General features: G+C 46.5%; 2 protein-coding genes across 3 annotated transcripts; one reads left to right on the top strand and one right to left on the bottom strand.

Moving 5' to 3' along the window:
• Window positions 1-48: 48 nt before the first annotated feature.
• Window positions 49-2,148, bottom strand: ADPRM (ADP-ribose/CDP-alcohol diphosphatase, manganese dependent). Its single transcript, XM_082492238.1, has 3 exons — window positions 1,587-2,148; window positions 915-1,031; window positions 49-679 (listed from the first exon to the last, which is right to left on the bottom strand). Exons 1-3 carry the CDS (start codon window positions 2,143-2,145, stop codon window positions 390-392), a joined length of 966 nt encoding a protein of 321 aa, XP_082348364.1. The 5' UTR covers window positions 2,146-2,148; the 3' UTR covers window positions 49-389.
• A 202-nt stretch (window positions 2,149-2,350) lies between these two features.
• SCO1 (synthesis of cytochrome C oxidase 1) lies at window positions 2,351-10,904 on the top strand. Of its 2 annotated transcripts, none has more exons than XM_082492207.1 (6): window positions 2,351-2,400; window positions 2,475-2,565; window positions 3,980-4,177; window positions 5,102-5,194; window positions 5,308-5,423; window positions 9,939-10,904. In XM_082492207.1, the coding sequence occupies exons 2-6, from the start codon at window positions 2,535-2,537 to the stop codon at window positions 10,065-10,067; spliced, it is 567 nt and encodes a 188-aa protein (XP_082348333.1). In that variant the 5' UTR covers window positions 2,351-2,400; window positions 2,475-2,534; the 3' UTR covers window positions 10,068-10,904. The 2 variants fall into 2 exon arrangements, with proteins under 2 accessions (XP_082348333.1, XP_082348334.1); XM_082492208.1 differs by having other exon boundaries at window positions 2,367-2,400; window positions 2,472-2,565.
• Window positions 10,905-12,015: the final 1,111 nt, after the last annotated feature.

Below are 12,015 nucleotides of genomic sequence, written 5' to 3'. Positions count from 1 at the left end.
AATGCGGCTGGGCAAGTGCAATTTTGCATACTTTAATTCTGAGTGATATAAAAAAGTGGCTTTTTTTTTGGACAATATTCATAATATGGTTTGCATTTTTTTCACAGTAAGTAACAATCTGGTCAGGATTGGGTGTTTCAAGTCAACATTCTGCATTCAAGTATATTCATTACAAACATGGTTACTGGCCGCCTCTATTCTCCACGAAGAAACTAGGTCTGTTTTCTTACAGAAATGTAATTTCTAAAATTCTGTATTGGAGAGAAAAATGTTTGAGTTAAAGCTATAAGGATCAGCCATGCACATCTTTCTACACAAAAATACTAAGCTGAATCCCCTGCTTCTGTCAGAGTGCTTCCTGAAGAAGAGCAATTTGTATTTGCTTACCATTAGCAGAAATGCATAACTCTATCTGAAATTCTGCCCCTTCCCTTTAGTATCATTTTATCTTCATAGACATAAATAGTTCCAAAGGCATTGCTGTCCGGCGGAGTTTCAATAACCCCCTCCAAAGTCAGGTGATGAACTCCATGCGAGTCTAAACAATAGCCACCGTCATGCAGGTGCCCTGCAAGAAAGCAGACCACGCACTGATGGGAGTGTATGACCGAAAGTGCATCTTCGTAATTCCAGGCTAGGCAAACTCTGTCTGAAGCATCTGGATGAATGGGCAGGTGACCTGTAGTTGAGAGGGAAAGAAGCAGGAGAGTTACTTTAAGCGTAACTGAACTCTACCTTCCTTGCTGGGAAGTTCAGCTAACTGTATACAAAAGCTCACCCAAGTGTGAGACGTGGTTGCTATTCTCCTGTTTCACAGGTTACATGTGTCCCTCAGTGGAGCTACAAGCTGAAACATGTTTTCCTTAGCTAACATACACGGGCTACTTTGGCATATATCCCCCATATCCACCTACCCATTACTACAACTTTTTCTTGGTTTTCATCAGAGAACTTCAGGACTTCATTGAACCAGTCCAGCTGGGCTTGGCTAAATCCTCCATTAAACTCTACAAACCGAGGTTCTTCGAGTCCTGCAATGAAGAAGGTGGTTAGGCATAGGAGCATACACACTTGTTGTGGCTCCCCTATTTGCTTGCCTATTTCTCTGCTTATGACAGATGGTTTACTCTTAGAAATTTTTTTTTTTTTTTTTTGCAACTCTTAGATAAAAACTCCAGCTGTCTTGGCCAAACAAGAGAAAATTACTTGTGTTTTTGGGGGTTTTGTTTACGCTGCATGCACAGGATTTCCGCTCTTGGGTGCACCTGGGCAAGGGATAGGATGGGCATCACTTGATGCTCTGCAATAGGAGCTCCACCAACAGCTGCCTTTTGTTCTGATACCACAGGGCACACAGCACAACACAAACCCAAAAGCACCAGAGCAGCGTGATGGGGATGGAGAAGCATCTCCTATGCCCACCTAGAGGGGCCATCTCTCAGCCAACAGCAGGGAGGTGGGCAGAAATGGGGCACGTACCGCAGCCCCCTGGGAACTAGATGTCAGCCCTGGGAGCTGCCTTATTCCCCTGGGAAGCAGAGGCTCAGCCACTCGCGCTCCCTGCCAAAGGGTCGAGCCGGGGGTACCTGCGGGGCTGTTGAGGTTGTCGTTGGGGTTCTTCTCCCGCAGCAGCTGCAGGGACTCCTGGTAGCGGGGGCTGTCGGGCTCCCTGCCCAGCACGCTCAGGTCGTAGGCGTCGAGCACGACGACGCGGAACCTTGCGGTGGGGCTGAAGTGATAGGCCTGGCAGTCCCCGTCCGGCGGGCCGGCCATGGCCCCCGCGGGCCGGCTCTTGAGGCCGGTGTGCGCCAGGCGGGCCCGGCTGAAGTTATAGAGCTCGTGGTTGCCCCACGCGTGATGCACCGGCACCCGCAGCCGCCCCAGCGCTGCCAGCACCTGCTCCAAGGCACCCTCGGCCTCGCCCCTGCGGGCGTTGAGGCCATCGATGCTGTCGCCCAGTTGCAGCACGAAGGCGAGCGGCGGCCTCTCCGCGGCCCACGCTTCCACCGCCTCCCGCAGCAGCTGAAGGCTCTGCCGGTAATACCGCCGCCGGTACCCGCCGAAGTCGTAGCCGTCTTCCGCCTCCGCGTACTGGATGTCCGCGATGACACCGAAGGCGAAGAGCGGCGGCGGCACCGCCTCCATGGCGGCGGCTCCCGGGCTGAGGGGGGCGGAAGGGGCGGGCGCGGAAGGGCGGGCGACAAAATGGCGGCGGCGGCGCTGGGCTGCTGGCGGGCTGCGGTCTACTGGCGACTGCCGGGGGCGGGCAGCGCCGCCCGACCCCTCACCGGTCGTCTGTGGCGGCCGGTGAGGGGTCGGGCGGCGCCGCCCGCCCCCGGCAGCCGCCCGCTGTCCCATCTGCCGCCGGGCAGCGGCCCACGGAAGGGCGCGGAGCGGAGGGTGAGTGGAGCGGGGGAGCCCGCGACGGGTCCCGTCCCCCCTTTTTCAGTCGCTAACCAGCTTCTCCTCAGCAGCTGGTGTCGTGGCGGTCGCTGGCGGCCACCTTCGTGCTGTGCGGGGGGCTGCTGGCCGCCATGAAGAAGGTGAAGAAGCTGAAGGAGGAGGGTGAGTGCGGGGGCGGGGAGGGGATTCCCGCCTCAGGGGAGGCCGCGTCGCCTCGGCAGGAGCCGGTCCGGGCCGCCAGCGGGATAAGCAGCGGGAGAGTCGTGTTTTTGCGTTCGGATAACGCTTTTTTTTTGTGTGTGCGCGTGTATTCAGGCGATGCGTTTTTCGTCCTCGGCCGTGTTTTACCCACTTCGGCGTCCCGCCGAATCCCGCCGCGCTTCGCGCCCTTGCCGCTTCGCCCCTCGGCGCGCGCATAAGCGCCACAGAAAACTTTCAAAAATGCAAAAGCGCCTTCGAGGTTAAGCGTTTGGAAATTCTGTTTAAGAATGCTTTCGCTGCGGGAGGCGTTGGCGTTTGGTTGCGCGCGCCGCTGGCAGCGGGTGCAGCGCAGAGGCGGAGTGGGCTCTTCTGTGGGGTTTCCTTCCCCGGAAGTAACTGCTCCCTGGTTTCATTTTCGTGTTTTTGAAGCCGAAAATCAGGGATATATCAGCTTTTAGGATATATTCAGTTTGCAAAGGATGCTGATCTTTTTCTTAGCAAACCAGCTGCCTGTCTTTAATCTCTTCCCCCCCCCCCCCCCCCCCCCCTCCCCGAATCATAGAATGGTTCAGGTTGGAAGGGACCTTGAAGATCATCCAGTTCCAAACCCCCTGCCACAGGCAGGGACACCTCCCCCCAGCCCAGGTTGCTCCAAGCCCCGTCCAACCTGGCCTTGAACACCTCCAGGGATGGGGCAGCCACAGCTTCTCTGGGCAACCTGGGCCTGACCATCCTCAGAGTGAAAAATTTCTTCCTAATATCTAATCTAAATCTCCCCTCTTCCAGTTTGAAGCCATTCCCCCTCGTCCTATCCCTCTCCAGCTTTTTTGTAGACCCTCTTCAGGCACTGGAAGGCTGCTCTAAGGTTTCCCCGGCACCTTCTCTTCTCCAGGCTGAACAAGACCAACTCTCTCAGCCTGTCCTCACAGCAGAGGTGCTTCAGCCCTGGGATCGCTTTTGTGGCCTCCTCTGGACCTGCTGCAAAAGGTTCATGTGCCCTTCTTATTCTGGGGCCCCAGAGCTGGACGCAGTACTCCACGTGGGATCTCACGAGAGTGGAGTAGAGGTGCAGAATCGCTCCCCTTGACCATTTTCTTTCTTTTTTTTTTTTTTTTTTGCCTCTCTAAAAATACAATCAGATGACAATGAAAGAGATTATTATGTTTCAAAGGAGTTTAGTGATGTATTTGACTTTGCCCAAAATGGAATGCTTTTTCGGAAGTTTTGCCCACACTGGGCTTCTGCATGAGGGATGTTGGTAGATCTTGATGTCTCAAGGCCCTGGGCTGTTACTCTGCAACGGCTTCTGAGGCTCACCTGGGAAGTAGCGTGGGTCATGGCATGGATATGTTTGATCCCCTCTTGTTTTTTATAGAGCTGGAGAAGGAACGAAACCGAGGCATTGGGAAACCACTGCTAGGAGGGCCCTTCTCACTCGTCAATCATGAGGGACAGCCCAAGACCAACAAGGACTACATCGGCCAGTGGGTGCTGATCTACTTCGGCTTCACACACTGCCCTGACATCTGTCCTGATGAACTGGAGAAAATGATTGAAGTGGTAGATGAAATTGGTATGGGAATTAAGTTGGCCTAGTGGTTGTTTTTATGGGAGGTCCAGGTTTACTGGGGTAAAACACTGAAAATCGTAATAAGTGATGATCTTTTAAAAAAAATGCTGTTGACTACTATTCAGTAGTTAAATTAGTTGCTAAGTGATACACGCATCAATCTGCCTATCACTAGGGTCCGATATTTAGAGCATGACAGCACTGATCTTTCTGCAACAGGGAACTTCTTGGTAATAAAATGTGACAGTGACACGTTTCAGGGAACAGTGCCATTGCATTGTATTTTTGCCAAGAAGTGGTTGTGGGGTGTATTAGGGATTTTTTTCCCTCTATTTTAGTCATTCTGAGAATAAATCTCTGTGAGAGTCTCTTCTGAGAGTGACTGTGCTATGGAATGGAGGCTGGGGGAAGGATGTGTGAGAGAGGTGGGTTTCTCAACCTGCAGGCCCTGCAGAGTTACGGACCAGGGATAATAGTAACCAAGCAGGCAGGAGTGGGAGCTACAGTGAAGATCATATAGCGAAGGCTATGGCTGGAACATGAGGGAAAGAACCTGAATTGTGTCTTTACCTATCCTGCTCTAGCATCACAGGCGTGCTTTTGTTGTATTGACCAGGGCGCTTTGATACGCGTGTTGTGCCGTGGCATTTTCTGCATCAGAGCCAATTTGTTATCTCTCCTAGTCAGGGCAGGGTCTCTAGCTGAGAGGCTGGAAGTGTAGCTGCACGCAGCGCAAGCACAGAGTGTTTGATTTCATGGCATTTGCTTCATTCACAAATTACATAAATTAAGCTTCACAAATGGCTTTTTTTTGTCGCTTAGGGTGGGCTGGGATTGATGTTATGTTAGCTTGGCTGTGAGCTTGTTTGAAAGGAGGTGATAAATGACTTGTTTTTCTAAGACAAATAATAATTGTTAATGTCACAGATCGAATTCCATCTTTGCCTAATCTGACCCCGCTCTTCATCACCATTGATCCTGAGAGGGACAACAAAGAAGCCATTGCCAGATATGTTAAAGGTATTACTGTTTTCTTCCTCGGTGTCTTACAGCATGTAATACAGAGCACTGAAAAGAAGGCTCTTGATGGGATTCTTTTCACTAAAATGTCTAAATGTTGTCTTCCTATCTAGAATTTTCTCCAAAGCTGATTGGATTGACTGGTACCAAGGCACAGATTGACCAAGTGGCCAAAGCTTACCGTGTGTATTACAGCGAAGGTCCCAAAGATGAAGACAGTGATTACATAGTAAGTAAATGTAGGGTCTTTGCCTAATGAAAGGCTTTGGGTAAGAGCAGAATATAGATTTTTAAAATCAGAAGGCAGCTGTTGCAGTCTGTGCTGAAGTCCTACGTGACAGAGCCTTGTTGCACCTATGTGTCAAGCTGTATTTTATTCATACTCAAGCTGTATTTTATTCATACTCAAGGTGCCCTCTTAGAAGCTCAGAACCTCACTGAAACGCATTCTTAAAAACGTACAGTCCTAGGCCTGCGTACAGAATAGCATATGAGCTAGCAAACCTGGCAGGAATTTGAACTTTCTTCTGTTATGTAATATTTTTTGGTGTTTTCCTGTGTGCTCCAAAATGAAAATGCAACTGGGAAATTAAGGCGATAGGAAGAGGGAGAAACGAGGGGTGAAAGTGAGCAACAACTCATTCCCTGCCAAACTGACACCAAAGAGCAGGGTTTTCCTGGCAGGAGTCTTGGATGATGCAAGGTTTGCGTGCAGATACTGCAGGGATCTTCTTCCTGTGTCAAATGACCTGGAAGAGAGAGCATGTTAATGCTAAATTAAGTGGGAATAAAATAGGTAGAGTAATAGTGTGAAGGGGGAAACTGGGGTTTAAGTGAAGCTAAACTGGGCAGTCAAAATCTTTCTCTCTGGAAGTGAGTAGGACTGGCTGTAGGGCTCAGAGCTGCTGCCAAGGCCTTTCTCACTTGCCCCATCCTGAACAGACTGGAAGAGTAAAGTAGGTACAAGTAAGGATACGCTTTATATGATCTTTTTTTTTTTTTTTTGTTACAAGAACTAAGGGCATCAGAGAAAACTGAAAACAAATTCCAAAAGAAAGGTGAAGGTTCTTGTTGAAATGGGCATGAGAGAAGTGGAATCCCTCACTACAGATGCAAGGGGTAGAAGTTTATGTGAGTCCACAGGGGAATTTGTTGTTAGTATTTGGGAAAAACAATTTGTTGATGACTATAAAATGCACAGAAGTCTTGCCTGGCTCAGGAAGCCTGTGAGCTAAAAATGTTTGGAAACTGGGAGGTAATAGAAGAAGAGAGCATATTTTTGGTGCTGGTTTTATAACCTTCTTTAAAGCAACCATTGTTGGTCACTTCTCAGAGGGCTGGAGCACCTCTCCTATGAGAAAAGGCTGAGAGAGTTGGGGTTGTTCAGCCTGGAGAAAAGAAGGTGCTGGGGAGACCTTATTGTGGCCTTCCAGTACCTAAAGGAGCTACAGGAGAGCTGGGGAAGGACTTGTTACAAGGGCATGTAGTGGGATGAGGGGTGATGGCTTCAAATTGGAAGAGTGTAGATTTAGAATAGATATTAGGAAGACATTTTTCACGGTGAGGGTGGTGAGACACTGGGGCAGGTTGCCCCGAGAAGCTGTGGCTGCCCCATCCCTGGAGGTGTTCAAGGCCAGGTTGGTTGGAGCTTTGGGCAACCTGTTCTAGTGGGAGGTGTCCCTGCCTGTGGCAGGGTGTTTGGAACTGGATGATCTTCAAGGTCCCTTCCAACCTAAACCATTCTATGATTCTAATTGAGGTAGGATGCTAAGGCAGATTGGTTTTGGTCTAATCCAGTGTTGTCTAATCCAGTATTGTCTATTCTTAATCTGTTTTTTAAAACTACCTCACTGCAGCAAATAAATTATCCATGTGGACAAAAAGGTTGGTGGAACAAAAAAGTGGCGCGTGGAAAGAAACGGCAAGAGCAGCACATGATAACAGTAGAGAGAAGAGGGAGTCATAATGGTGGTGTGCACTGTTCTACATTACTAAAAGGGGTGTGAAATAGGAGATCAAGAACTTGTTTTTGCTTAAAGTGGCAACCCAACAGCTACAAACCTCTGTGTCTAAGATACTATATTTGAATGGAGGAGAGAAGCTTGCTAGAGAAATTCAACACCAATTTAAATCAATCTAGCATCAATCTGAAATCAATCTAAAGATACTGCTCAAAATCAGATTTATAAAAGGTGGATGGTGGAAATGCAGGAATGGGTTACAGGAACCAGATTGGCAAAGGAGGATGCCTGCTCAGGAGAGGGAAGAAATCTGTAGATCTGACACTAAATGAGTGAACTGAAGTTGAGGAGAGATGATGGAAGGATGCCAGAAAAGCTGAAGGAGTGCTGCTCCTTATGAAGTAAACCACACCTGGATTCTGGCACCTTGAAGGGAAAGTACAGGGCTTCAGCCAGGGAAAATAAATCTGTAGATGACAGCAGTTTCAAGGGGGTCTGGAGGGTGAAACTGAACTGGAGGATGTGACAAGAGGTGTAATGAAGTAGGAGAAAGGGATTCAGGATCCAGTGGGAATATCACTGGTCTCTGCTAGGGTGGCAAGTCTGAGAGAAGGGAAGGGCAGTGAGGAAGAAAGGCCAGTTAATTGGGAGCAGAAGAGCCTCAGACATGGTGCCAAAGGAGGAAGAGTATACCTGCATGTCTTCAGGATTTGCCACAGGCTCTGGGTTTTGAGAGGCAGTGAGCTCTGTGTTCAGGGCAGGTAGGCCAGAGGACACAGGTCTCTCTAGCAGCAGCAGCAGACCTGGGAGGGAGAGCTGGAGGCTGGTTTTGTGCCTACCTGAGACTTATCCAGGTAATTACTACTCTATCGTTTCTTCCAGTAAGGTTTGTTTGTGTTTTTTTTCCTCGTTATGTCTTGCATGGACCTGTTGTGGCAGTTGGCTGATGTTTGTGCAGGAGCGGGTTCTGTTTCCTCTGCGGGCTGCTGGGAGGTGGGGAAGAGGAAGAGGTGTGCTACAGCCAATTAACCTTTGCTGCTTGTTTTAACTTGAAAAGAGCCTTGAGATGAGCATTTAGAAATTATCATTTCTAAACCTCTGTTTGAAGTTTCCAAGTATTACTTGAATATTCCTAGTTCCTATTTAGTAATCTCAATTTTATAATTCTCAATACCAGAACATCCAATTTCTTGTTTTATTCTGTGATTTAGAAAATTGCATTGAAACTTGAATGATCATCTTATGTGCATACAGTGGGAACAGTGCAGGCTTCAGGCACAGCTTGAAAAACAGTGGTAGTTTTCACACAAACTGCACTCCATCCTAACTGTATTTAACTTTCCATAGGCCAGGGAGTTAAGATGCTCTGAGCAGGCTACCTGGTTTTTATTTTTTTCCAGTTGAAGGATCTAAATTGTGATTCAGATTCCTTAAAAAAATTGGCTTCTAGAACTTGATTTTGCAATCTTATCTTGAACATTTGAAACTAGATTAAAATATTTTAATTAAACATTCGTAAATAAAATTTTGAGAAACAATCTTTCAATGACAGAAATCCCATTACTTTTAATACATCCTTTTAGCTTGTGGTACTGGAAATATTTATGTGATTTCTTAATTTCAAACGCCGTTTACTCTTGCTGCGTAAGTACATTTCGGTTCTTTTTTTCCAGTGGCAGTGAGATGTAGTCATCACTTGAGCAGTCGCAGATTTATGGCCTCCATTTTCAGTATTTTGTGTCTTTGCTCATAAAGATGTTGTCACAGTTGGATGTGTATAGTACTTGAGTGGCATGTTAAATAAATTAACAGTGGAGTTACTTTTTATATAAATCATATTGGAATACCTTGAAGGTTCAAGTAATTGTTACTTTGAACATTTTTGTAACGTTATTTCAATTCGGACAGTAGAGGGAGCCCCCTCCCAGCACACGTATTTCCCTCCGTGCCAGCTCTTCTATCTACAGCTCTTGTATCCCAGTGATGTTCTTGGTCCCATTGTTTGCACTGACAGTGAACTTGGCTTACTGAAATACCTCTGTTTATATTGGATTTACATCATGTTAGCAGCAGGAGCTTGAATACCTTGGTAGGGGTCATGGAGTGTCATGAGAAATAGAGGGGAACTGGGAAAAGCGAGCGGGAAAGACCTTTAGCCTGTTGGTTTGCCCCAGCCTTGTCTGTGCTGCAGAAAGGGTGCCAGCTTAGGGAAGACTTGTCTGTCCAAAGTATTCCTTCACACATTCTAAGTATACAACTAGTTTTCTCTGTTTTCTTGGGTAAAACAAGAAGAGGTGGCTGAGGTGATGCTGAGGTTTTCCTTATCTTGCTTTAGCTTCTTGGTGAGAAGTCTTGTCAGGCAACTGAACCAAAGACAGAACAGATTGCTGTTGCTGCTGACTTTGAGAGATGTGCAGGATGTTCCGGTATTTAAAGGGTGGCTACAAGGAAGATGGTGACTCCTTTTTTACAAGAAGTCATGGGGAAAAGATAAGGGGTAATGGGTGCAAGTTACTCCTGGGGAGATTCTGATTGGACACAAGAGGAAAATTTTTCACAATGAGAACAATCAGCCATTGGATGGATGATTCTCCTCAGGGAAGTGGTAGATTCCTTAACACTGGACACTTTAAAGATTCAGCTGGGCAAGGTGTTGGGCCACGTTGTCAAGACCATGCTTTTGCCAAGAAAGGTTTGACCAGATGATCTTTGAGGTCCCTGCCAACATGGTATCCTATGATTCTATGATCTTTTTTACCGAGCCATGATGTGCTCTCTTGCAGGTGGATCACACAATAATAATGTACCTCCTCGGACCAGATGGTGACTTCGTGGACTATTATGGCCAGAATAAGAGGAGCACTGAGATTTCTGCTTCTATCGCTGCACACATGAGAAAATACAGATCCTAACACACACGGTCTTCAAAGATAGATGTGATCATCACACCTGTAGGTTTGGCTGTAATTGGGCTCTGGAGTTAAAGCGGAAGCATACAAGTGTAATATCCTGTCACCACGTGCCTCCTTTCTTCCAAATAAGAAAGGTGACCGTACTTCTGCAAAATACTATTATCAAAAATTTCTATAGAGTCTTCCCTGTGGATATTATTTGCGGCAAGATGTAGGCTACAGAATGAAATTTGGGACTTCTCTGAAACATTGTTGGGAGCAAAAAATGGAAAACATGTTTCATTTTGGAAGAACGCGTGTGTCACTGGTAAAATTAATTGGTATCTCTTGGCAAGACATCAGGGAAGGACGGTTACATCAGAAGGATGATTACTTGATGAAAAGCCATGTGGGCCATGGCATTCTTGGAGGACCCTTGCCCTCTTTTTTTCTGCACTGTTTTGCCTTCTGGGAGAGGCAGTTACAATATTGTAAGCAGCGGAGCCTTAAGAGTACTCCGTTATCAAGGTTAAGAAGGTGAAGAGCACTGAAAGCATCTGCAGCTTCCACGCATGGGACCAGCCCTGTAGTGTGCCTGATATCTTCTTCATTTGAATGCAGAAATGAAATGTTTTTTCTTGGTGATTTTTCCAGGTGAATGCTGTTAACTTATAAGGAAATGAGTAATAGGTTGCAAACAGATTTTTCTTCTGGTCTAAATGATTTTGTGCATAGTTGGCCTGATTGTGCTATGCTGAACAGTGAAGTGGGGAGGATGAAGGGGGTCTGTGTCTATGCATAGGGCTGTCAGTCAGATAAATTTTATGCAGTGCAGCATTTGAAAATAAAGATTGCTTGGTATAAGCAATATGTTTTTTTCCTCTTAGTTAGGTTTCACTAGAATGTCATTGGCACTTTGTATACTTGTCAAGCTTCATATTCTTGCTCTGTTTTGTCTCTTTTTAGAAAGTAGTGTTTCTCTATAAGGGTGCAGACCATAAGCTGAATGTGCTTTTTTAAGGTAGGTGAACCCCAGAGAATGGCCCACAGGAGGCAAAACAGAAAAGTTCTTGGTGCAAGTCCCAGAGCGTTTCAAACGGAACACTTGTGTTCTGACTGGTAGCACTGGCATTCTTCTGAGTGCGGGGGTGGGAAGAGAACATTCCTGTCTGAGGGAAGGTGCAGTGTCTATGGTAAACTTCCATCTTTCCAAAATCCTAAAAAACAGTAAACTTAATCTGTTCTGGAGCAGTTATAGAACATGATAAAGTAGTGTAGGTCCACATCAGCTGCCCTATACTATAGTGACCTCCTGAGGGTATCGGGAAGGTTACTCTGATAGACTATTTCTAAGACTGCACTCTTCAGATAAAGCTCTGTCAAGGCAGGAAGATTCCTGAAGTTCCAAGGTGCGTTTTGTTTTGTTTTGTTTTGTTTTTTGTTTTTCCCTCTAAAATACTAGATAGTTTAAAGAAGTTGTTTGTTTGTTTTCTGTTTTAAAGGATCAGCAAGAATCTTTCTGTGTCAGTTTACAGTGGGATTTTAAAAAGTGTCTCAGTAGAATTAAACTCAACAGCTGAAAAGGAAGTTAGTTTTTTTGCCTCCTTGTGCTGCCTGGCTTGATTGCAGCAGGCAGTAAGAGTGGCTACCAAAGGAAATGTCATGCTTTAAGTCTTCTATCAATTAGAGGCTGTGTCAGGTCCAAGGTGTTATCAATAATATTAGTGTCTGTGGTAAGTGGCACCCTGGCAATGGTGATTTTATTTTCATGGAGGGGTTGCAAGTGTCAGCATTGTTTCTAAAGAGCCTTTCCTCTCCTTTTATTTTCCCTGCAATCCTGGAGATAATTTATTTTCAAAACTTTCCTTACAGACCTAACTTTTGGCGCCTACTAACCCTGCATTTCTTTGTCCAGGTGGCTATGCACCAGTTCATTTTGAAACAACAGGCCATGGGGTGACCTGCTGGT

The sequence above is a fragment of the Vanellus vanellus genome (genome assembly GCF_965231255.1).
Source record: "Vanellus vanellus genome assembly, chromosome: 17".
In the NCBI taxonomy this organism is placed as follows: Eukaryota; Metazoa; Chordata; class Aves; order Charadriiformes; family Charadriidae; genus Vanellus; species Vanellus vanellus.
Note: the sequence above shows the minus strand (reverse complement) of the source record. Positions and strands in the feature narration are given on the sequence as shown.